Source organism: Astyanax mexicanus, chromosome 17 (assembly GCF_023375975.1).
Source record: "Astyanax mexicanus isolate ESR-SI-001 chromosome 17, AstMex3_surface, whole genome shotgun sequence".
NCBI classification, from domain to species: domain Eukaryota; kingdom Metazoa; phylum Chordata; class Actinopteri; order Characiformes; family Acestrorhamphidae; genus Astyanax; species Astyanax mexicanus.
The window spans coordinates 45,641,343-45,668,560 of record NC_064424.1 but is presented as its reverse complement, the minus strand read 5'-3'; the positions used below and the strand labels follow the sequence as shown (position 1 = coordinate 45,668,560).

Sequence of the window (27,218 nt, the reverse complement as noted above, 5' to 3'; positions counted from 1 at the left end):
AGTCATAAATAAATCAAATATATATACAGCTCTGAAAAAATGAGAGATCACTTAAAAATTGAGTTTCTTTGATTTTAGCAAATTGAAAACCTCTGGAATATAATCAAGAGGAAGATGGATGATCACAACAAGTCATCAAACCACCAAACTGAACTGCTTGATTTTTTGCACCAGGAGTAAAGCAGCATAAAGTTATCCAAAAGCAGTGTGTAAGACTGGTGGAGGAGAACATGATGCCAAGATGCATGAAATTAAAACTGTGATTAAAAACCAAAACCAGAGTTATTCCACCAAATATTGATTTCTGAACTCTTAAAACTTGTCTCCATCTTTTTGTTATTTCGGCCATTTCTCATTTTCTGCAAATAAACGCTCTAAATTAGAATATTTATATCTGGAATTTGGGAGAAATGTTGTCTGTAGTTTATAGAATAAAACAACAATGTTCATTTTACTCAAATATAAACCTATAAATAGCAAAATCCAGAACTGTTTATATAAAGATGCTGAGATGCTGGTATGGAATCACCAATTGTTTCAGGTTGTCTATGTTACCTTCTGGCTTTTCCTTTTAATTTTAGTTAGGATGTTACAGTAAATTCGACCCTCTGTTAAAGGTTTACATTTTCTGTACTTAATAAATCCAATCATTACAAATTCTATCTATTTACCTCTTTCAAATGAACACCTGTTTTCAACCTGTTCAGTCTGACACTAACAGACGTTTAGCTGTCAGGGTCTTCTGTTATCCTCTTCAGATCAGCTGCCACCATCCAGCTACTGCTCTACAGTGTAAAGAGCTTTTGTTATAGACTTCCTAAAAACCTCCATCTTGGTGAGGTCCTATTATATCTTACCCAACTCAACTCAATGGAGACAACCACCCAGGTTCAGACAGCCTCAACAGTAAACCAATGAGCTAATGCAGAAAGACTGGTTCTGCTGTCAATGGTGTGGAATCTAGCTGAGGGTAAACTGGTTTATAAACTGTAAACTTTACAAAAAACAAAACAAAAAAAAAAACAACATTCATGAATCTGAAATATGCAACACATTCCAAGCAGCTCAACATTGAATACCAGCCAATGTCAAACTGTGGAGCACCAAGAAAACAAAAAAGTAGTAGGGCTGGTTCTGGCCTTACTCTCATTCACTAAGAATGAACAAGTTTTATAAATTACAAATGTATTATTAGTCGCTGCACCTAAACTGGTTTAATAAACTGTAAATTTTACAAAAAGCTTAACTTACTCCATTTAATTAAGTAACTTCTGAATTCTTTCTATGAAATACTACAGCTTCTGACTGTCAGCACCTGAAACAACAATAAGCAAAGGTGGATATACTGTATATAAAGTTTACAAAAGCTTCAATTTGTACAATTTAGTTAATAGAGTCTTGAGATATATAAATTATTCAACAAACTTCCAGCAGCCCAATGGTAAGAACCACCCAGTTTCAATGAATCAAGTGTAGACGAGCTGATTATAGTGTTAAAATTGTAAAGTTATAACTGTAAACTCTACAGAATGCCCAATCAAGGCTGGGTCATAGGTGTATCTTGTGTCAAACCAACCCAATGGTAAAAAACATCCAGTTTCAGACAGACACTGCTATACAGTACTGCCAATAAAACTGTTAATAGTATAAAAGGTTTAAAGCTCACGGTCCCTGAGATTAAACTGGATTTACAATCTGTAAAGTTTACAAAAACTTCAATTTGTCCAATTTAGTTAATAGAGTCTTGATATATGTAAAATACTCAACAAACTTCAAGCAGCCCAATAGAGAAAAAACACCCAATTTCAGTCAGTGCCTCACTGTAGAGTCTGAAAAACCAACAAGCAAATGTAGATGAGCATATAAATGTAAAGTCTACAGAATGAGTAAAGTCTGCAATATATCCCCTGTCAAATCAACCCAATGGTGAAAAACACCCAACACTGTACTGCCAAACCAACTGGTCAAAATATAAAAAGGTGTGAAGCTCACAGTCAATGAGATTAAACTGGATTTCTAAACTGTAAAGTTTACAAAAAGCTCCTTTTAGTCCATTTCATTAAGCAACTTTACAAACACCCTATTTCCCAGTTTCTGAAAGTCAATACACTTTTATAGTGCCTTAAAAACAACAAGCAAATGTGTATAAATTGTTTATAGTGTTAACGATGTGAAACTCTTAGTAACTGATATTTACAAACTGTAAAGTTTAAATAAACCTGTAAATAAAGCTTCTTTCCACTCCAAAAAGTCCAATAGTGGGAAGCACCCAGTTTCAAACAGTCAGCTCTTCAGAGCAGAGCCTGAAAAACCAACCAGTAAAAGTAGCTGGACTGGTTCTGCTGTTAAACACAGGAATCAGTGATTTAAATACAGGAAACTGAGAGAAACTCACCTTATAAACTTTCCCAAAAGCTCCATCCCCCAGCTCTCCTACTATCTCCCACTGATCACCGGGGTTCACATCCCTGTGAACGTGTTCATACTGCTTCACTCTCTTCTTATCCAGAGTGGGGAGACGAAAAATCCGGCCGAATATTGAAGCCATGGTGAATAAAGCAGAATTAACCTGAATAAAACTCAATAAAACTCTGTATAACTCTGTTAAACTGAGTCTCAGAGTTCTCCGGCGGAGTTTACTGGGGTATAAGTGAACTCCAAAAGCTCAAACTCTCCCAAAACTCCCTCCTACTCCATCCTCACAGCTCAAAAACCACAAAAACTAAAACATTAAAACTCCTAAATCTGTAGAAACTAAAGAACAGGATCTGAACGCGAACATCTCGCCGCTCGCGCGCACCGAGTGGCGCCCACCTGCAGCTCTCACACACTCAAACCGCAGCGGCTCCGATCCGCAGAGAATCGGTTCTCTTGATCCGGTTCTTTTCTACGATTCAGACGAACCGATTCATAGGTTCAAAAGAATCGAATATTACTGAACTGAGTCAGCTGAGAAGAAATATTTATACTTACGTCATTTTAAGAACGAACGTCATATTGTACCTTTTTCTTGGCGCAAGATGGTTCAGTTTCTAAAGCAACGCTATAATATAAATATAAGTTAAATATATTAAAATAGTATATTAAAAAATATCAAATATGCCTTTAAAAATTAAGTGTTTTTGTGTATGTTTTATGTTTGTGTTCTTTGTTTATCGTGTTTCCTCCTTTTTGTATTTTTGAGGTAGAGTTACAGATATACAGTGAATAGTGAATATTTGAGTAATGTTCTAATCCAGGTTATGAGAAACAAGAACTACTCAACTAAACACAGAAAAAAAGTCAGTAAATCCAAAACGTTTAAAGAACTTTGGTATAATGTTGAATAAAGGTTGTAATGCAACCAAAACTTTACTCAATGATATTTAATATTTCCTGATAGCAGGAGATATTTTTAATCTATTTAATTAATTCACTGAGAAGAACTGTGACTTCATAAAACTCTGTGATCAGATCCACCCAGAAACAGAACGATTCAAAAGAATCAGTTCACTAAACTGAACTGAACTCCTGTGCGAGCTAGAACGCACGCCTGTCACCTAGGCCACGCCCCCAACACGGCGAGGCATCATGGGATTTGTAGTTTGTTTATTTTTTCAAACAGTTTAACCTTCTTTACCAGCTTTTAGGCACATAAAGCCTTTTGTGATGCTTTAATACTCTTTACAGTTTAACACTTTTAATATGATTTGAACTCCTTAATGTCCTTATTGCAAGAATATGAAATATAACTAAACACAACCGAAATTTATTTTAAAATACAAAAAAAGAGGAGAGAAAAGCTCAAAAACAACAATTACATATTGTAACTCATTGTGACTCAAAACTAAATAAAACAATAAATAAATAAAAATAAAAAAAGATTAATAAAGCAAGTTAGAGCACTATATCTGCACAATGCCTCCATCTAGTGTTTATATAGGGTAAAGACATAAACTGAGAAGCAGTGAAAGAAGAAAAGAGAGACTGAAATAGATACAGAAAATATTAATAAATAAATAAATAAATAAATAAACAAATAAATGCTAAGGAGTCGTTGTGATGCAATCAAAATTTATTTGCTGTAATATTTGATAAATGAGATTATGAAAACACTGAACAACAAAGGTTTAAAAATATATAATATAATATAATATTATATAATATTTTTATATATTTGTTTATAAGATTGAAGCTCAGAAACAAGTTTACGTGAAAGAACGTATACATAGAACATACTCACATAAAAGAACAAAAACATTAGTATTTAGAATAAAGACATACAGCAAAAGTTTAGAACTATAATAAAACTTCATATATAGTCATAAAGTGATGTACTGAATGAGCTGGGTATAAACTCCTTAATTTTGCTTCTTCTTAGTATCTTCTGCCTCGCAGTACAGCACAGTCATCATAGGTGAAGGCCAGTTCCTAAAACACACACACACACACACACACACACACAAGTTAACACAGAATGCAATGAAACTCCAACTCTGTCATCTTCTAAGTTCAAAGAAAATCCTGCACAACAAAAACAGAGCTGGAAAACAGGCCAGTTTCAAAGTCCCAAAACTGTTACATCACAGTCTTCACTGGATTTAGGTGATTCATTCTGCCCCATTGCTACAGATGTATAAAATTAACCCCTTATCAAGTCACTTTATAGAGCTGCAGAGAGGGACCGACTCCACACTGATGACTACAGGTTTAGAATAAGATGTCATAACAACTCATATAGGTGTAATATGTAGGTGTGCCAATACTTGTGTCCATATAGTGTAGCTACAAAGGGGGACTGACTCCACACTAATGTCTATGGGTTTATAATGGGCTTTTTTTAATGGGTTTTATTAAAGCTTCTGTAGACATGATGTGTAAGTGTCCCAATACTTTTGTCCATATAGTGTAGATATAAAGGAGAACCAGATGCACATTAATGTCTGGATTTATGGATTTAGAATCTGAAGTCATAAAACTCCTGTAAAATTAACGTGTAGAAGTCCCAATACGTGTAATATCTTCATATTAATGTTTATGGGTTTAGAATAGGATGTAATTAAAAGGGGGACTGACTAGAATAAAAGCACAGACACTAAGTGTGTCTTTGCTGATTTGCAGAAAAGCAGAAAAACTGTAAAACTGTCTCTTTTTTTTGGCCAAACTATTACTGTAAGTGCAGAATTAGAGCTAATCTGAGCCAAACCAGAACAATCTGGATATTTGAGGCTTGGAATTTAGCCTTTAGGTCTAATGAGGCCAAACCATTTATGTGTTTCTCGCTGTCCACTGTGGAGAAGGCCAGGCTTTACTGATAATAAGAGATGTAATTTTTTGTAACTGTATTCTGCATTTACTGTGTTCCACATTTAAACACTTGCTTACGCAACAAACACGTACTACAGAACATTATAATTGGAATAAATCTACATTTGTCCGGAATGTCATGAAAAAACAGCACTGTAGGATTTGCACAGTCACTGTAAATTAGTTAGAGACATCCTGATGACCTTTGAGTTGTATTTAAAACAAAAAAAACGTGTCTGGTGCTCCACTGGGTAAAATAGAGCATTTGAGTTATGATTTTATCCACTTTATTTACAGATATACGTATTTTGTTAGCTACAAAGAGGGATCGACTGCACACTAATGACTGTGTATGGCCTTAGAATGGGACTATTACAGCTCCTGTAGGTGTAATATGTAGGTGTTCTAATACTTTTAAAACATATAGTGTACCTGCAAAGAGGGTGTGTGGTGCTCCCATGGGTCAAACAGAGCTTGGGCTATAGTTTTATACATTTATAAACATTATACATTTTATTTTGTTAAATTTGTCGCCCTGCTGAAGAGTCTACTGAGAACCTCCTCAGGGTGTTATATATATTAAGTCCAAAGTCCAAACTCTTACAGCACTTCATGCTTCCCTCTGCTGAACACTTTTATGTAGATGCGGATTTCATTTTCCAGCAGGACTTGACACACTGCCCACACTGCCAAAAGTACCAATTGTTCTTATGTAATATCTTAATTTTCAGAAACACTGATTTTTGGGTTTTCATTGGCTGTAAGCTTCATAATCATCAACAATAAAAGAAATAAACGCTTTAAATAGATCACTCTGTGTGTAATACATGTATATAATATATACCGTAGACTCACATTTTGAACTGATTTACTGAAATAAAGTAAAATGTCAATGATATATATATATTTTTTGTGATGCACTAGTATATATTAGTGGTGATAATTGATTGACGCCACTAGGGAAAATACCACATAATGCTGAGGGTCTGCAGTGTGTGTGTGTGTGTGTGTGTGTGTGATTGTCCTACCCCGTGGCATTTCTGTGCAATGATGTGGTTCAGCTGATTGATGCTGGTCATCAGTAGCTGCACTGGTCTGGAGTATCCACAGCGTCCCTCCCTGATGCCGCGCAGGTTGGACAGATATGAGCTCATGGTGGAAATCACACACGCATTCTGCTCAAACAGAGGGAGGATATTAATAAAGCATGCAGCGAAACAAAAGGATTAACACCTTAAGAACATTTAGAGCTCTATTGTAGTGATCTTTAGTGATTTAAAGCATGTCAGTGTGTCTTTGCTATCCTAAAACTTGAAATAAACTGATCAGTGTGTCACTTACCATTCCCTTTAAGAGCCAGGTGAACTCTGACTTTGGTAGATTGCTATTTTAGAGGCGCAGCTACCTGGGCGCCTGAGCTTCTCAGTTTGCATAGTTGCTAACAGAGGCAGGCACTTTGGGTTTTATGTCTTACAGTCTGTACTTAGAACTGCAAAGTGCTCCTATATGCTAAGTGAAGATAAAAATAAAAACAGCGTGTGTAGGTTTTAATGTTATGGCTGATCAATAAGTTGTAAAGTTAAGTGGGGGCCAGTACTTACGTGCACATCAATATACAGGTCAGGCAGGTGTGTAGAACATCCCATCTAAAAAAAAAAAACAGAATATTAACTGTGTTTATTATTGTGTCTGCTACAATTACTCTCGATACATGTGAAGTCAGACTCCGCCTCTTTTTGAACTGCAGAGTAGAATCACAGCGCTAACGCTCGGAGGAAAGTGCAGCGACTCGGTTCTGATACATCAGCTCACAGACGCAGCCTTGTGCTGATCCACATCACCCTAGGAGTGATGAGGGGAAAGAGAGCGCGTCATCTACTGTACTGTACCCACCCAGAGAGAGCAAGGCCAATTGTGCTCTCTCAGGGCTCTGGCAGCTGATGGCAAGGTGCATAACTGGGATTCAAAGCTTTTTACAAAGTAAAAAAAATGAAGATTCTTTATAAATCTTTTATAATTTTATCCCATTTTTAACCAATTTGGAAGACCATTTAACCCACTCATTTGACCTAGTCACTAAATAACTAAAAATGTCACCAACACAAGGAGGGTGAAGTCAGACGCTGCCTCTTTTCACACTTTTCTCACTAGACTGGATCCTTCAGTCCTCCTCTTCGTAGGCAGAGTCAGTGTTGGTCTGGAAGTTGAATTGGTGCTTGTCTGAATCTGGTCTAAATCCAGTCTGGTTCTGGCTCAAATGTTTGGCTCACGTCTGGGCCGAGTGCTGCACTACAACCCGGTTGCCAAGTATAATATGGAATTTGGCCTGAGCTGCATATGCAACACTCCAATTCCATTTGGTCGATATTGAGTCTCAGCTGAAGCTGCCATACATCAGATATAAAAACTCTTAATGGTGGATTCTTAATGCTTTTTGGGTTGACCAAACTGACAAATTGAACCAGCTTTAGAAATCTAGTCTAAAACATATGACCAGCGAGTCTATTGCTTACCAGTACAGTAAGGTACATTTTCTCCTGGATGTCCATCAATTCATCCAGTTTAGGCCATTTTAATGGTCATACATGTAACTATATATCTATAAATACATTCCAGCCAAAAGGGTTTTGTTTGTTTTATTTGTTTAATCATAAACTAAATCATCTAAATCTCTCAGTACAGTTAAATGAAGCTCAAATGTCAGTATTATATGTATAAATATGTTCAAAAAGACAAAGATTTTCAAGTGGTGTCCTCATTCACTCACAGAATCTAACAACAGCAAGAAACACAACACAGACTTACAGCGTCGTAGACGTTCTTGATCTGCGCTGCTCTCGCATTGATATCCACGGCCATGGTCAGCACTTTGCTGTAGCAGGTTGGTGGGATGGGGTACTGCTGACCCCAAACCAGGGTAACCACCATCAGCCCGAGCAGAGTGGATCCCAGCATGATGAGGACGTGTTTAAACAGCACTGCTGTGGGATTCGCTTTTTATTCGCTGAGCAAAGAGCTGATTCAGACGAGCCTGTGTTTATTCCAAAACACAATACACACATAAATCAATCTGAGAAGATGAGCTGCTTGGAATGTCTGGTCATCCACAGAAGGAGGCGTCGCCAGAATTGGCCACAAAATTGACTTGGGAGGAGCGTGGGTCGAGCTTATTGCATTCTTCTGGTTTGAACAGAAAGAAAGAGAAAGAGAGAGAGAGAGAGAGAGAGAGAGAGAGAGACAGCAGGGGGAATGTTTTAACACATATTACAGTAAACAGTACAGTATAATTTAATCAGGACGAGGAAGTTCCAGGATTTGAATCAGAAAATGTTGAATCTTGTGTAATTGCAGACAATAGGAACTCAAAATATTTAATGTTTTATCTGCCTAACCCAATTGCATTCAATAAAATACAGTTCCAGTCAAATTTAGATTTTGACCTTCTCATTCAATGTTTTTATTTTATTTGTATTTTTCCTACATAGTAAATGAATAGTAAAGTCATCCAGCATATAAAGGAACACATAAGGAATCATGTAGTAACTTAAAAACATTAAAAACAAACTAAAATACTCTGTAGAGAAGCATTTAGTTGCTTTCATCTGGGGAGCTGTTAACTTGTGTTTTCTGAGGCTGGTAACTCTGATGAACTTATCCTGTACAACAGAGGAAACTCTCACTCTTTCTTTCTTGGGGTGGTCCTGATGAGTGCCAGTTTCATCATAATGTTTGTTGACGGCCTTACATGTAGAGTCAGTAAACTTCTGGGGTAAAGCATTTATGCAGAAAAGCAGATTAAAAGCTTAGAAAAAACATATGATTTGTCTTTAAAATGACATATTTTCAAGGGGTGTCCCAATACAAAACCACATGCTGCACACATTAAAAAGACATGGTTGTGAAAGAAGAAGTAACAGGTGCTTTTCTGGCATGTCTATAGTTCTGACTTTAAAGGACAAATCCGGTGTGAAATTGACTTTGGGTGTAGTAAAACATGGTATGTACTCATCTTTGTTGAGTCTTTGTCTATTAGCACAACCCCGCTCTCCTGCAGCTTTTTGAGATCCAGTAAGTTTATGCTTTTTGCCCAGCACTCTTTACAACCTTCTGCTTTGGGGCATCTTAAGATGCGCTGTCAGACTAAATTGGACAAAAAACAATAATACCTAAAACGCTTTATAGCTTAATATCCTCAGTTATGAGAGTGTTGGAAGAAGCAACAGAAACATTGCAAAGAGTTAAATGCTTTAACATCACAACTGTACTATTTATGTAATGCCCAAATATTATACTCTAAGCATAATCTCCCAGTTTATGAAATATATATTCACAAGTTTTCTTTGCACACTGCAGGACCCGTCAGTACATCACTGTGATTTGTCCCTGCAGAGTAACACTACACTACTGTATCTCCTCTGCATCTCAACCTGAACTTCAAACAGAATTCATACTGGTCACTGTCATAAATCTGTTTATTCAGGTCACATCTCGCTCTATCATATTCACTCAGATTTTTTGTATGAAAGAGGTGAAAGAGAAGTGGGAGAAAAGCTGTGCAGAATAATGAACATGATGCTGATCCCCAGGCCATTAAAATGATCACATACATATATACACTGCACCCAGTCCAGTAGAGACAAGATATTGTCCATACTTCTATTTACTGGCCACTTTATTAGAAACCCCTACTTCATATTTTCATATAATGGCCACTATATTAGAAACACCTACTTCATATTTTCATGTACTGGCCACTTTATTAGAAACGCCTACTTCATATTTTCATATACTGGCCACTTTATTAGAAACCCCTACTTCATATTTTTATATACTGGCCACTTTATTAGAAACGCCTACTTCATATTTTCATATACTGGCCACTTTATTAGAAACACCTACTTCATATTTTTTATATACTGGCCACTTTATTAGAAACACCCACTTTATATTTTCATATACTGGCCACTTTATTAGAAACCCCTACTTCATATTTTTATATACTGGCCACTTTATTAGAAACACCCACTGCATATTTTCATATAATGGCCACTTTATTAGAAACACCTACTGCATATTTTCATATACTGGCCACTTTATTAGAAACACCTACTTCATATTTTCATATACTGGCCACTTTATTAGAAACACCTACTTCATATTTTTTATATACTGGCCACTTTATTAGAAACACCCACTTTATATTTTCATATACTGGCCACTTTATTAGAAACCCCTACTTCATATTTTTATATACTGGCCACTTTATTAGAAACACCCACTGCATATTTTCATATAATGGCCACTTTATTAGAAACACCTACTGCATATTTTCATATACTGGCCACTTTATTAGAAACGCCTACTTCATATTTTCATATACTGGCCACTTTATTAGAAACACCTACTTCATATTTTTATATACTGGCCACTTTATTAGAAACACCCACTTTATATTTTCATATACTGGCCACTTTATTAGAAACCCCTACTTCATATTTTTATATACTGGCCACATTATTAGAAACACCTACTGCATATTTTCATATAATGGCCACTTTATTAGAAACACCTACTTCATATTTTCATGTACTGGCCACTTTATTAGAAACGCCTACTTCATATTTTCATATACTGGCCACTTTATTAGAAACACCTACTTCATATTTTCATGTACTGGCCACTTTATTAGAAACACCTACTGCATATTTTCATATAATGGCCACTTTATTAGAAACACCTACTTCATATTTTCATGTACTGGCCACTTTATTAGAAACACCTACTGCATATTTTCATATAATGGCCACTTTATTAGAAACACCTACTTCATATTTTCATATACTGGCCACTTTATTAGAAACGCCTACTTCATATTTTCATATACTGGCCACTTTATTAGAAACGCCTACTGCATATTTTTATATACTGGCCACTTTAATAGAAACACGTACTGCATATTTTCATATAATGGCCACTAAGTTCTGGCCAATTTATCAGAAACACCACCCTCATATTAAAAACACTTAATTTACTGTCTACTGTATTGTATTTTATTAATAAAATCATCTCCTATTGCCCCTTGTTGCTGGTCGACATCCTCTGTTATAAATGCAGATCCTGAACTGTGTAAACTGTATTTGTGTATTTTCACTAGGTGGCAGTGATCTCTCAGTGTGCACAGTTGCACGGCTGTGTACACTACAGTTTATCAGCCATTAAGATCCTGATATAGATTGTCAGTCCTGTCTGAAAGCCTCTGCTGGAGGAAGTTATTGAATAAAATTGATCTGATCAGTTCTTTACTGTGGTAAATCATAAAATCATACAAATGTAATAATGAATGAGTTGTTTTATAGAATAAACCCTCATGCTAAGCTGTATGCTAAAGTAAGCTGCTTGTAAATGCAAGTTAAGCATGAAAATAGCTGTGTGGGCACGCTGGGGCTAATCTAGGGAAGTACACGGCTCTGCCAGGACTCTAATAGCGATTCGGCTTGATATTGAGGAATGCCAGGGCTCTCTCTCGCTGTCTAAACGGTGGTCTTCTGCCCATGAAGATGGATGAATCCTGGACTGGATTCGTTTCAGCTCGTCCGCCATCGTCGAGCGAAGCCGCGGCGTAAGCAAATTTTACACCAGGCAATTTCCATGACCTTGACCTGTAGAATTGACGATAGCGGCGCATTGTATCCATGCAAAATCCATACACACAATCTGTACCAAACAAATGAGTACATTTCACATCAGTGAAAGTATTTATCAATCAATTAATCAACCTTTATTTTGACGTACATCAGAAGTACATTGGCCACTTTATTGGAAACACATACTTTATTATTATTATACACACTGGCCACTTTATTAGAAACACCTACCTTTCACTTCCACTCACTTGACACTTTATTAGAAACACTTAGCTTATACTTATACTCACTAAGCACTGTTATTAGAACTTCCACTCACTGGCCACTTAATTGAAAGCACATAATTTGTATTTTTAATTAATGGCTTATTTATTAAAAATACCTACTAGTTTTCCCACTTACTGGCCAATTTATTACACTGTAAAAAGCTAAAAAAAAAAAAAAAAGTGTTGTGCTTTTAATGTATTACACCATAAACTATAGCAAACAAATTGCCTAATTAACATTATTAAAATTCTAGTTAAATGTAGATCTAACTATAAAACCTGTGTTGGCTAAATGTAGTAACTACGCAATAATACAGTTGGGGTTTATTGAACACCTCTCGGCCAATCACATTGCAGGGTCTGATATAACATCAGAATTACATTGAGGGCAACCCTCTTTTTTTATTTCAATACAGGGATTTACATGACAAAGAAAATGATAACAAAATTTAAAGGAGAACTCTGGTGTAAAATGGCCTTTTGTTGTAGTAAAACATGATAAAACGTACTTTGATACCTTTGATGAATAGCACACCTCCGTTCTCCTACAGCTTTCTAAGATCCAGAAATTTTAACAGTTTGTCTAATAAACACGGGGCATAATTTACCCTGAAAAATCACTTTTTACACCGTTATCCAGCTCAAAGTAGCTCCACACCTCCTTACTAGAATCCGAAGAGCATTGAAACCTAAAAATTTCACAAGAAGCTTATTAAAAAAACACTGTTTACATACTATAACGCTAGCTTCAGCTCCGAGCGCCACCATCACTGAACTGATATAACATAGACATGTATGTACAATTAATTAGATTGTCACTTGCGATTCCTTTTAAGAGTCGGGTGTGCTTTGACTTTGGCGGATTGGTATTTTAATGGTGCAGCACTTGTGAGCTTCTCGTTCACGCTGTAAAGGTGTAAATATTTTATTTTATATTCTGTTTATTGTTGAGGTAAAAGTAGAGTTTGTGCACTGCTGTATGTCTTTGTGTGGGTGTATAAGTGTTGACAGCATGTAAACCTGACATAATGTCATAAGCTGAGCTGAATAAAAAAACTGTAGCCCTAAAAATGATCTGTCAGTGCTTTAGTGCAGCTCTCGCACGTCTTAATGCAGCACTGAGCCTTTAAATGCTGGCTGCTGTGGTTCATTCACTCCCAGAGACTGTATCTGAAATACAGAGTCCTACAGTACAGACACTCTCTCTCTCTCTCTCTCTTTCTCTCTCTCTCTCTCTCTCTCTCTCTCTCTCTCTCTTTTGCTATCATTCTCTTTGACTGCTCGCTTCCACTCCTCCTCTCTCTCTCTCTCTCTCTCTCTCTCTCTCTCTCTCTCTCTCTTTTGCTATCATTCTCTTTGACTGCTCGCTTCCACTCCTCCTCTCTCTCTCTCTCTCTCTCTCCCTCTTTCTTTATCTCTTGCTATTTCTCTATTGCTATCGTTTTCTTTGCTTGCTCGCTTTCACTCCTCTTTCTCTCTCTCTCTCTCTCTCTCTCTCTCTCTCTCTCTCTCTCTCTTTCACTGTTTTTACTCATTGATAAAAAACATCTGCACCTGTATGTAAATGATTACAGGTGTTTTATGGTTAGACAGGTTCTCGCCACAAGAGGGTGTAACAGTGCTACCCTCTAAAAGGCTCTTAGAGGTTAATTCTGGGTAGTGCACTCCATGGTGAGAGATGGTCGACTGATAGACACGCCTCTCTTTCTACCTCTCTCTCTCTCTCTGTCTTACTGCTCTCTTTCTATCACTGCTCTATCTCTCTCTTTCCCTCTTTCTCACTGCTCTCTCTCCCCATATATCCCTTTCTCTCTCTCTCACTGCCCGTTCTATTGTCTTCTTTTCTCCATACTCTATACTTTTCTTTTTTCCACCTCTCTTAATCTCACTGCCCTCCCTCTCCCTCTCTTTCACTGATCTTTCTCTCTCTCTCCCACTTTCGCACTGGTCTATCACTCTCTCCATATCTCCCCCTTTCTCTCTCTCTTTCTGCTCTATCTCTCTCTCCCTCTCTTTTTACTGCTCTATCTGTCTCTCCTATTCTCTGTCTCTCTCTTACTGCTCTATCAGTTGCTCGCCATTATTTCAGTCTCTCTCTCCCTCTCTCTCTTTTACTGCTCTATCAGTCTCTCTCAATTCTCTCTCTCTCTCTCTTTCTATCTTTTACTGCTCTCTCTCCCCCTCACTTTCTTTTACTGCTCTATCAGTCACTCCTAATTTTCTCTCACTCTCTTTTGCTGCTCTATCACTCTGTCCCCCGCTGTCCCCCCCCTCTCTTTCTTACTGCTCTCTCTCTGTCCCTACTGCTTTATCATTCTCTCTCTCTCTCTCTCTCTCTCTCTCTCTCTCTCTCTCTCTCTCTCTCTCTCTCTCTCTCTCTCTCTCTCTCTCTCTCTCTTTCTGTGTGATCCACCTGTTTTAGTGTGTGTGTGTGTGTGTGTGGGGGGGGGGGGGGGTTCCTCTGGGCTGCGGTCATTCCGGACAACAGACACCTCAGAACCGGAGAACTCAAGGCAAGCTCGAGGACACGCGCGCGCACAGACACACACACAAACACAGACGCTCGCGCGCTCGGCTCGTGCACGCACCCACACATCAAACGCGCGCGGCAGGTGTCCTGAGCTGATCACACGCAGCTGCCGCTCACAGCCGTTCTAAGCAGCATCCCGCCCGGACCCGGACCCGGGGTGAGTGTGTGTGCGTGCGTGTGTGTGTGTGTGTGTGTGGGTGTTTGTGTGTGTGTGTGTGTGTGTGTGTTAGGGACAGTGCGAGAGAGAACTGCCCACATGGTCCCGTATGACAGCATTGCGGGTTTGGGACAATTTGCTGTGTGTGTGTGTGTAAGACTGGTAATTTCTGCTGATGTGTGTCAGGTGTGTGTCTGCTAAGCTGGTTTGTAACTTACACACTGGTTTCTTCCCAGTTAAGCCCAGTTTACTGGAGTTTTAGACTGGTTTAATCGTTTATACTGGTTCAAAACGGTTACACACTAGTTAACCCCAGTTTACTTAAAAATGTTGTTTGCTTTTCTTTATACTGGTTTATATCCAGTTTGAACTATTGTTTATAATGGTTATACACTGGTTAGTCTGGTTGGTTTATTGTTGGTTATATATTGCTGATTTATACTCTAGTTTATGTCTGTTTTTATGTTAGACAGGGTGTTTGTGTTGTTACTGGGTCATCTGCACTTGTTCATAACAAATATACATGTGTGTAGTTAGTTTATAACCAGTTTATAACCAGTTTATAACCAGTTTATAACCAGTTTATAACCTGCTTATGCATGCTAATACTTGTCATAACAATTCTAGTGATTCTTAATGATATAATAGGGTCAGGGTTGATGATGTTTAATGATTGTTTATAGTTGTTATCTTATTTTGTTAACTGGTTTATACTTTTATAGCTGGTTTCTTTATAGCTGTTTAGAATAGCTTTTGTCTGTATTTTTTTTTAGTGTATTATGCCTGGATTTAGTCAGACAGTCTGTTTATTAATTGCTTTTTATATTGTCACTAGTTATAACTGTAATTACTATATTACTATATAATTATAGTATACTAAAAAGAATGTATTACATGCCATCCATGTGTTATGACAGTGTAATATGTGTGTTTTAACTAAAAATGTTTACATTTTTGACTGAAGTTCAGTTCACTTATTTACTCTGTGTAACATTTAAGTCTTAAAACCGAGTTGAAGTCACTTAAATTTATCTGAAATTGAATTTACTTAAAAAAAGGAAATGCAAGAAGCTGCTAAACCTTTTTTAAGTAAATTTTACGCGTCATTTTTTTCAGTGTAGGGTGAAGAATGATTTTACAAATTATTTTTAAAAGCTCAGACTCCACTGGGTTCCTCTCTTCACTGAGGAGCTTCAGGCAGCTGAATGGAGTCCGAGCAGAAGCTCTGGCTTTATTCCACCAGTCCGATTCCTCTGCTCTGCTCTGCTGCAGGTTTCCTCCCCTGTACTGCTGAGTCCAGCCTGCTGAAGGTGCTCAGTTACGCCGCTGAGGGGGATGTTTCCATTTCCATTCTGATCTGTACACACACACACACACACACACACACACACACAGGATGGGTCTGGGACAGTCCAGCAGATCCTCCGTCAGCGAGGACACTGAGGAGGGTAAGTGCTAAATGTTGTCTTTTTCTTTAAATTTGTGATAGCAATATTTTTATTGACTATTTTATTTTTTTTATTGTAAAGCATTTTAAATACCTTTTGTCTGTTTTTGAAAAATCATATAAAAATGTATAGCATGCACTTCTTCCACTGTGCTACCTCACTCTACCCTACTCTGCCTCATGCTCTCCACTGTTTCCATAATGCACATTTATAAGAAAATGTACTTATAGACTGGTATGCACATATTTATGTGACATATACAGCTCTGAAAAAAGAGAGCACTTAAAAATAATGAGTTTCTTTGATTTTACCAAATTAAAAACCTCTGGAATATAATCAAGAGGAAGATGGATGATCACAAGCCATCAAACCACCAAACTGAACTGCTTGAATATTTGCATCAGGAGTAAAGCAGCATAAAGTTATCCAAAAGCAGTGTGTAAGACTGGTGGAGGAGAACATGATGCCAAGATGCATGAAGAAAACTGTGATTAAAAACCAACCAGGGTTATTCCACCAAATATTGATTATTTCTGAACTCTTAAAACTTTATGAATATGAACTTGTTTTCTTTGCATTATTTGAGGTCTGAAAGCTCTGCAGTTTTTTTGTTATTCTTATTTTCTGCAAATAAATGCTCTAAATAACAGTATTTGTATTTGGAATTTGGGGGAAATGTTGTCTGTAGTTTATAGAATAAAACAACAATGTTCTTTTTATTCAAACATAAACCTATAAATAGCAAAATCAGAGAAACTGATTTAGAAACTGAAGTGCTCTGTTCATTTATTTCAGAGCTGTATATTTACATTTACATATGCAAATATGTATGGCAACTGCAGATGGACATCACAATTTGAGTTTGCTGTTGTTTGTATTTTTAATGTTATTTTTGACGTGTTTATTGTGAAAACTCACATCAGGCTAGCAATAAATGCATTATTGTTATAATATATCTTACAGGCCTGCAGTAGTTTATATGTAAGCAGATGAAGTCAGTGGGTGAAGTTTGTGAGGTAGTTTGAAGTTGCTGTTGAGAAGTTGAAGGTTGTACCCTCACACTGTTACAGCTCTACCGGGAGCCGTCGCACAGCAGGATGCCCTACATTTACTGCCCACACACCTGTGTGTGTGTGTGTGTGTGTGAATCCTGCATGCACTTATTTCCCTTTATTGGTCTTTTTGAGTCGTTTTGTGATCTTATAGCCCACACTGGACTGAGTTAAGTGGGTCAGTGTTTCCTATTGCTATGAATCAGAGATATTAGAATATTGGGATACCTGCTCACTCATTGTAACATCTGAAAGGATGATTAACACCCCACCTCATCCCCAACGCTCTAAAGCAGGGGACGGCAATAGGCCAGATGTGGTCCGCAAGCATGAAACATCTGGCTTGTGAGGTTGTTTAAACTATAATGAGCGATAATGAAAAAATAAATGAATAAAAAGCTTCTCTGGTGAGCTTTTGTTTACAAACCTCCCCTGTCTCTCTGTCGCGCTCGGCGTGAATTTAGTTTCCACCCGTTCTCATTTTTCCGTCCGTCCTTGGGCTCCCTATCTCCTTATAAGGGCGTTTTTTACCGAGACCTTCTCTAGTGTATTCAATCATCTACTGCACTGCTAGTTTCCACAAATCCCAATAAAATAGCTGTGAGTTACAGTAAAGTTAACCTGAGCTTTATTATTTATCTTCAGCCTGCTGGACACCTGTGGATTTTGTTTCTGGCTCCATGGCAACTGAAGGTTGTCTCATAGGCGTCTGATATCAAAGCTAAATTCTGCAGGTCTTCTGCTGCAGCTGTCAGCTCGATGAACATCCCGCAGAAACGAACAGTAAAAGGTGGAACACCCCGTATCAACTGCAGGACCTGTAAACCAAAACACGGCGGCGGCGGCGGCTAACGCGCCGGATCATTAGGTGTCACATCCGATCTGTCAGCGGGCTGGAGCCGCTCTCAGGGGGCTTCAGTCAGAGTTCAGCAGCTGTACCCTCCTCTCACACATACAGTTTTTATACTGATGGAGTGGAGGAACGTTTGTGCACAGGCCAAAAGTTTGGACACACCTTCTCTTTTCCAGTGCGTTTTCTTTATTTTCATGACTATTTACATTGTAGATTCTCACTGAAGCATCAAAACTATGAAACATGAACACATGTGAAATAACTACAAACATGTTTTATATTCTACTTTCTTCAAAATAGCAACCCTTTGCTCTGATTACTGCTTTGCACACTCTTGTCATCATTCTCTCAATGAGCTTCTTCAAGAGGTGGCCACCTGAAATGAAAAGTCTTGAAGGAAGGAGTTCCCAGAGGTGTTTATTAGCACTTGTTGCTCCTTTGCCTTCTTCACTCTGTGCTCCAGCTCACCTTATTCTAAATCTTATTCTATAAACTACATTATAAACGACAACATTTCACCCAAATTACAAATAAAAATGTTGACATTTAGAGCATTTATTTATTTGCAGAAAATGAGAAATGGCTGAAATAACAAAAAAAAAGATGCAGAGCTTTCAGACCTCAAATAATGCAAAGAAAACAACAAGTTCATATTCATAAAGTTTTAAGAGTTCAGAAATCAAACACTGGTTTTAATCACAGTTTTCATGCATCTTGGCATCATGTTCTCCTCCACCAGTCTTACACACTGCTTTTGGATAACTTTATGCTGCTTTACTCCTGGTGTAAAAATTCAAGCAGTTCAGTTTGGTGGTTTGATGGCTTGTGATCATCCATCTTCCTCTTGATTATATATATATATATATATATATATATATATATATATATATATATATATATATATATATATATATATATATATATATATGCAGTACCAGCCACAAGTTTCACACACCTTACCTTCTGTGTTTTTTCTTTATTTTAAAATGTTCTGCATTGTAGATTAATACTAAAGTCATCCAGACTATGAAAGAATAACATATGGAATTATTCAGAAAACAATAAAAAGTGTTAAACACAAACCAGAATATGTTTTATATATTTTAGATTCTTCAAAGTAGTATCTCTTGTTGTATAGATTAGACAGCTTTACACATCTTGGCTTTTCACATTTTCTCAGTCAGCTTTATGAGGTAGAGTCACCTGGAATTCAGGCTTTTAGTTAACAGCTGTGCTGAACTTATTAATTACATGTTAATTACATGAATTTCTTGCACTTTTTAATGTTAGTTTGAGAGCATGTAAAGTTGTAAAGTGGTGAAGAGGTAGAGTTGATAGACTTGCAACAGCATCAGAAATAAAATCTGTAATGATATTTCGGTACCACTTTAAAATAAGACTACCTTCATAAAGGGTTTATAAATGGTTTACAATTAGTTTAATTAACAGTTACTAATAAGGTTGTAAATGCCTTAAAAATCATTAATGATCAGTTGTAACACATACATAGAAAGGGCAACAATATAGATGGCAAACAACAGGCCATTTTACATTTGTGTTATAACTGATTATTAATGATTTTTAAGGCATTTACAACCTAATTAGTAACCATTTATAAACAAATTGTAAACCATTTATAAACCCTTTATAAAGGTAGTCTTATTTTAAAGTGGTACTGATATTTCTTCTTTCTTCATAGTGAACTTTGACCACTTCCAGATCCTGAGGGCCATTGGAAAGGGCAGCTTCGGGAAGGTAAGTTGATGATGCTAAAAACAGCCATTCTTAATGAAGGTGAAAATCGAGACAAAGCGATTTCCTAATTACCTTTAATTATCGATTCTGGCTGAAACCTCGCGAGTGTAGATGGAGCTTTAAATGAGGGGTTTAATCAGAGGCCTGGAGATTAACTATAGCTGTTCCCCACATCTGTTTCTCCCCCCTAATAATCACCACCCCACTGATACTATGAGATAGTACAGTCTAATACCGCGCTCAGAGGGACTGTTTCTCTGTACACCTCTCTGAAGTGTTGATGCTTCCTCAGGGAGACTCAATTTAAAGTTTAGCCGCTGAACAGGATGCTCTTATTACTCTTTATGGATGCAGATTAATTGAGGTGTCCTGGCGTATGGGTTCACTCAGAAAGCTTTCAGTCAGCTCGGACCGAGTCCGGACGGCAGAGAGCATTAGTTTGCGCACACTGTGCTTTGATGAGGCGGCTATTAGAGACGGATATTTTAAACATTGCTGCTATTTCAGCATCAACATCCAACACATAAGCAGCGGTGTAGCCAAAAATACACTCAGGGGAATCCTACAGAAAAACAGCCTGGCCAGCTCGTGCTTAACAAGCTGTTTTATGCTGGAGCTCGGCAATATAGTAAAAAAAACACATAGCTTTGTACGTTTAGGAGAAATTAATGTAATATATGTATTCAGCTCAAGGAAAAAAAAAAATAAGACATCACTTAGAAAATATTGAGTTTCTTTGATTTTAGCAAATTGAAAACCTCTGGAATATAATCAAGAGGAAGATGGATGAGCGCAAACCATCAAACCACCAAACTGAACTGCTTAAATTTTTGCACCAGGAGTAAAGCAGCATAAAGTTATCCAAAAGCAGTGTGTAAGACTGGTGGAGGAGAACATGATGCCAAGATGCATGACAAAAAACTGTGATTAAAAACCAACCAGGGTTATTCCACCAAATATTGATTTCTGAACTCTTAAAACTTTATGAATATGAACTTGTTTTTTTGTTATTTCAGCCGTTTCTCATTTTCTGTAAATAAATGCCCTAAATGACTCTAAATATTTTTATTTGGGATTTGGGAGAAATGTTGTCTGTAGTTTATAGAATAAAACAACAATGTTCATTTTACTCAAACATAAACCTATAAATAGTAAAATCAGAGAAACTGATTCAGAAACTGAAGTGCTCTCTTCATTTATTCTAGAGCTGTATATGTATATATATTTGTAATAATAAACAGAAGACATTTGCACTATTGGCGACATTTGGGCCGTTTTTCAGTCCAGATTACTGCACCTTGTGCTCCTCAAAACATTCACAAAATGTATCCATGGTTAGATATTTTATTCTTTTGACTATGTAACAAGTTAAAAATTCATAAGATTTCAGACTACACAAAAATCATATTCTCCAGATTAATCACTTTTTTTATTTTCTCACCTGCATCTCACATGCAATAGAGGTAACTCTTGCTCTTCCTTTCCTGGGGTGGTCCTGATGAGAGCCAGTTCCATCATATTCTTTTTAATGGTCTTTGCAACTGCACTTGAGGATACTTTCAAAGTTCTTAAAAAAATGTTTTTTTAGTTTTTTAGTTTTCTTCATAGTTTGGATATTTTTAGTAATAATCTACAATGTAGAACATTTTTTAATAATAAAAACAACACTGAATTTAAGGTGTGCCCAAACTTTTGACTGGTACTGTACAGTTTATAAACTCAAAAACTATTTGAAATACAGTGATATTTTACCACAACAGTGTGAACCACTGTTTAGATTTATTTTCAATTAACCCTGTAATTTCCATTTTTCAGGTATGCATTGTGCAGAAGAAGGACACGAAGAAGATGTACGCCATGAAGTACATGAACAAGCTAAAGTGTGTGGAGAGGAACGAAGTGAGAAACGTCTTTAAAGAGCTTCAGATCATGCAGAACCTGGAGCACCCGTTCCTGGTTAACTTCTGGTGAGTTCTGCCTGCTATTTTTAAAATGTAAAACGAAGAAAATTCAGATAATTGCATGAAAATGTAAGGAGTAGACGTAAAAAGTTGTCTGAAAAATAATTACTCAAGTAAATTTTAAATAACCAACATTTCTACTTAAGTAGGAAAAGTATTTGTCCTGTTTTACTTGACAAATCTGATTAAAAAAGGCATGTCTGGAGCAGATAAACACAAATGCACATTTTAGATTTTTTCTTTTGTTTGTGGGCTCAATTTGTATTTGTATTGTTCTCTGTAGGGGTGAGGTTCACCTTATGGGCTGCTTATTGGATATAAATGCATTTTATGTGAATTGAGGAAAGTGCAGCAACCCAGCTCTGATACATCAGCTAACAGATGCCTGTGCTGATAATGTTTAATGTTTTTTAGTGTGTCTTTTTTAATGTTAGGCTGCAAAAAATATGCATTGCAGACCCTGAAACATGCAAAAGTCATGTACCACTAATTATTTTAAGTAATCATCGTTTTTTTTAGGCATAACATGAAATAAACCAATCAGAGTGCATGTTTTCATTCCCTTTAAGAGGCAGGTGAGCTCTGACTTTGGCACATTCGTTCACACTGTGAAGGAGCTCCAGCAGCTCATTTAAGAGAACAGCAATGTTATTTTATTCTTTATTCTGTTTATTATTCATATAAAAGCTGGAGTTGTGCTCCTGCATGGCTAACATAGTATTGAACAGCTGATTGTTGACTGTTGTCAGGGTTTTAATCGGTCAGTGGCGCATCTGTGTTTTCTGCTGCAAGATAAAAACATGCCAGATATTAATGTGAACACACCTCACTTCCAGACCACCACACACATCAGTGTAGATGTTTTTTAAAACTCTATTAACGCTATTTTAACAGCGCAGGTGCAAGAAACGAGAAATAGACTGTCTGACTCTGACTCTGGCTGCTGATGGCAAGCAGTATGATCTAGAATTCGAATCAGCAATTCCTTGGCTTATCCTTCTGCTTCACATCTGATTGTTTTGGTAAAATAACAGCATTTTACTGCTGTTTTCAGGCTTTTCTATCCACCTACAATAAGTTCAGCTGGAAGCTTCATCTCTGTGAATTGAGCTGACGGAAGTGATAAAAGAGACGATAACTGTGGCGTGGTTTGAGATCCAGGCCTCTAATGGCGTTGAAGTCTCTAATCTAATGAAAACCTCGTATTCTCGTCTTGTTTCCTCCTTTGATTCATGTGTCTGCTAACTGACCCTGATGAGTCTGAAGTTTCCCTCTGGAAGTCTCACAGAAAGCTTATGAGTCTCATTAGGAAAAGGCAGCAGAGTCATTAAAACCATCGCAGAGTATTACAGCTTCCACTGCTCTTAACCCTTTAATGCCTGCAAAATTTACAGCCTTTTAATCTCATTAATCTCATCGTCTCCTTTAATAATGTAACGTCTTCTTAGTGCTGCTGACCTCACGAAGAACCAAAGATAAACGTTTTTTTTTTTTCTCGTAAAGATACAAAAAGATCTGTATTGTGTTGCCCGTGTCAGAAAGTTCCTACACAGTTAGGACTGTACAATATGTTCAATAGTCTCTCGCTGTAATGAGTTGATTCAAAACTAATTGCTGAATAAAATAATTGCTGCTTGGTGTTGAATTGCGCTCACAGAGCTCATTAAAATCAGCATAGATAATCACCTCCAGAAGAATGGGAATGTTCTGGAGCAGCAGATATAGTCAAAAGTCTTGTAATACAGAATCCAAAGTGGTTGCTATAGAGATTTGAGAGAGTTTTTTGGTCTAATGTGCAGTTTCAGGTGGTTGCTAAGGTATTGCTAGTTAACAAAGTCTTTATAGGCTAGTCAGTTCACTCTGTGGCCATCTTGGCAACACATCCGGGTCTATCTATCTATCTATCTATCTATCTATCTATCTATCTATCTATCTATCTATCTATCTATCTATCTATCTATCTATCTATCTATCTATCTATCTATCTATCTATCTATCTATCTATCTATCTACCAGCCTTCCATCTGTTTAAAGGTGTAATTACAGTTTGAACAACATACAGCTCTGGAAAAAAAATAAAATACATCAATAAGAAAAAGCTCTGTGAATGTTAATGCACTTGGCAGCACTGGACACCCCCCCAATACACTCTCAAACACTCCCATTCACTTTTATATGCCCCCAATACACTGTTATACACTCTCATACACACCCCTAATATACTCTCATACACTCACACACACCCCAATACACTCTCAAACACTCCCACACACTGTCAAGCACCCCCCAAACACTGTTATACACTCTCTTATAAACTCTCATACATTTTTAAACACTCTTACACCCCTCATACACTCGCATACATCTCCCATACACACCCCCCGATACACTCACATACACTATCATACACCCCCAACACTTGCATATACCTCCCATATACCCTCAATACACTTACATATACTCCCATACACTCTCATACATCCCCCAATACACTTGCATACTCCACCCATACACCTCCAATACACTCATATATACTCTCATACACTCTCGTAGACTCTCATACATTCCCATACACCCCAAATACACTCACATACACTATCATACACACCAATACACTTGCATATACATCCCATATACCCTTAATACACTCATATATACTCCCATACACTCACATACACCCCCAATACACTCATATATACTCTAATACACTCACATACACCCACTAATATACTCATATATACTCTCATACACCCGCATACACTCTCATACACCCCCATACAATGTTACACACTCTCATATACTCGCATTCATCCCCCATACACACTCCTTATACACTGTCATACACTCATACGTCCCCATACACAACCAATACACATTCATACACACCCCATACACTCTCATACAGTCTCATACTGCCCCCAAAACACTCTCATATGCCCCTTTATAAACTCTCATACACTCTAGTACACCCCTATACACTTGCACACACTCACCTAAAAATCTCATACATTCTCAAACACCCCCAATACACTCTCATACATTCTCATACACCCCCCCAATACACTCTCATACACCCCCAATACACTCTCACTCCACCTTGAGGATCTGTGGTGTGTTCAGCTCTGTGAATGAGCAGCGCGGCTACGACTGTCGGAGTTAGCCGCGCTGAAGGTCAGATGAGGCTGGAGATTAGCAGCTGCTCTCTCTCTCTCTCTCTCTCTCTCTCTCTCTGTTCTCTCAATCTCTTGTTCTCTCTCTGTCTCTCTCTCTCTCTCTGAGCTCAATCCAAAGTCGCCCCTCCCCTCCTGCAGATACTGCGGCTGTCTCACTGCCTCAGGTGTTTGCATGCGCTGCGTCTTTTTAGCACAGGCCGCTACACAAATGCTAACGTTAGCATCCTTCAGCTGCTCCTCTAACTACATCACTAACTACAGTAAATGATCCAGTGCCTACTATAAATGATTTATGAACCACTATGAATTATTCACTACCTGTCATACAGTATTCAGTAACCACTATGAAGTAGTCAGTGCCTACTATAAATGATTCAGTAGCCGCTATGAATTATTCAGCACCTGCAATGAATAAGTCAGTGACTACTATGAACTTTTTAGTGCCTAGAATGAATTATTCACTGTCCAAATCGAGTTATTCAGCAGACAGTGTCTACTATTATTTATTTAATGCCTACTATAAATTATTCCGTATCATTCGTGAATGATTCAGTAACCATTATGAAGTATTTATTAAATGCTATGAATCAGTTAACGTCTACTATGAATTATTTAGCATCTACTATGAATTATTTAGCATCTACTATGAATTATTTAGCATCTACTATGAATTATTCAGTATCTACTATAATTATTCAGTATCTACTATAACTATTCTGTATCTACTATGAATTATTCAGTATCTACTATAATTATTCTGTATCTACTATGAATTATTCAGTATCTACTATGAATTATTCAGGATCTACTATAACTATTCTGTATCTACTATGAATTATTCAGTATCTACTATGAAGTATTCAGGATCTACTATAACTATTCTGTATCTACTATGAATTATTCAGTATCTACTATAATTATTCTGTATCTACTATGAATTATTCAGTATCTACTATGAAGTATTCAGTATCTACTATGAATTATTCAGGATCTACTATAACTATTCTGTATCTACTATGAATTATTCAGTATCTACTATAATTATTCTGTATCTACTATGAATTATTCAGTATCTACTATGAAGTATTCTGTATCTACTATGAATTATTCAGTATCTACTATGAAGTATTCTGTATCTACTATGAATTATTCAGTATCTACTATGAAGTATTCTGTATCTACTATGAATTATTCAGTATCTACTATGGATTATTCAGCATCTACTACAAAGTAAATGAGTAACTACTATGAACCACTCAGTGGCTAGTATAAATTATTCTGTATCCACTATGAACTATTCACCATGTATTGTTTATCACTATGAATTGTTCTGTATATACTATGAATTATTCAATATCTATTACAAATTATTTAGTATCCACTATGAATTATTCAGAAACTGTGAAATATTATTGAGAAGCCACTATGAAGTATCCAGTGCCTACTATGAATTATTCAGAATTCACAATTAATTATTCAACATCAATTACATATTATTCAGTGATACATAAATAATTCAGTGCCTACTATGAATTATTCAGTATCCACTATGAATTATTCAGCTTTTTTGTACATATATTACATTTCTGGAAGGGTGTTGATTTTTTTATTTTTAGAATTGTTAATAATAATGTGTTTAATAAATGTACTGCAAATATATATATATATATCTTAGAAAGTACAATCTTTTTTTAATGTAGTTTAAATATGTAATATTTTTTTCATTTTAACATTTCTCATAGTACTAAAACTAAGTATAAAATGAAATAGATATTTCTAACTCACTTTTACTTATTTTGCATAATTTCATTTAGTGGAAGTGTTATTATATTGTATTAAAAGATCGTTTAGATTAGTTCAGGTAAACAAGTAAAAATAAGTTGAAAATCTAATAATATGTATTATTAAAATGGAATAATATTAACAAAATGTGCCAATATACATGTTTTGCACTGGTATGTGGGGTATAGTATGCGTGATCTTTATTAACGTTGTACTGAATGACAACTGAACACTTTTGTTAAAAGTGTCTTGAATATTATTAATATTTCAGAAACGTTTAATGTACAAATGGAGTAGATTAAAGATATATC

At 36.7% G+C, this 27,218-nt stretch overlaps 3 protein-coding genes across 3 annotated transcripts in view; 1 reads left to right on the top strand and 2 right to left on the bottom strand.

The window, feature by feature from the left end:
• Positions 1–2,833, bottom strand: part of stk10 (serine/threonine kinase 10) — a 74,273-nt gene extending 71,440 nt beyond the window's left edge. Inside the window, exon 1 of the mRNA XM_022676618.2 lies at positions 2,396–2,833. Within this exon, the coding sequence (XP_022532339.2) occupies positions 2,396–2,548 (153 nt within the window). The 5' untranslated portion in view covers positions 2,549–2,833. The remainder of the gene's footprint in view (positions 1–2,395) is intronic.
• A 1,252-nt stretch (positions 2,834–4,085) lies between these two features.
• On the bottom strand, positions 4,086–8,480 carry zmp:0000001268 (CYTL1 domain-containing protein). Its single transcript, XM_007252796.4, has 4 exons — positions 8,092–8,480; positions 6,888–6,932; positions 6,315–6,461; positions 4,086–4,410 (listed from the first exon to the last, which is right to left on the bottom strand). The coding sequence occupies exons 1-4, from the start codon at positions 8,239–8,241 to the stop codon at positions 4,357–4,359; spliced, it is 396 nt and encodes a 131-aa protein (XP_007252858.3). The 5' UTR covers positions 8,242–8,480; the 3' UTR covers positions 4,086–4,356.
• A 6,174-nt stretch (positions 8,481–14,654) lies between these two features.
• stk32a (serine/threonine kinase 32A) overlaps positions 14,655–27,218 on the top strand; it is a 62,687-nt gene continuing 50,123 nt past the window's right edge. The window contains exons 1-4 of the mRNA XM_049466362.1: positions 14,655–14,883; positions 16,156–16,331; positions 19,936–19,991; positions 21,807–21,958. Of these exons, the coding sequence (XP_049322319.1) occupies positions 16,280–16,331; positions 19,936–19,991; positions 21,807–21,958 (260 nt within the window). The 5' untranslated portion in view covers positions 14,655–14,883; positions 16,156–16,279. The remainder of the gene's footprint in view (positions 14,884–16,155; positions 16,332–19,935; positions 19,992–21,806; positions 21,959–27,218) is intronic.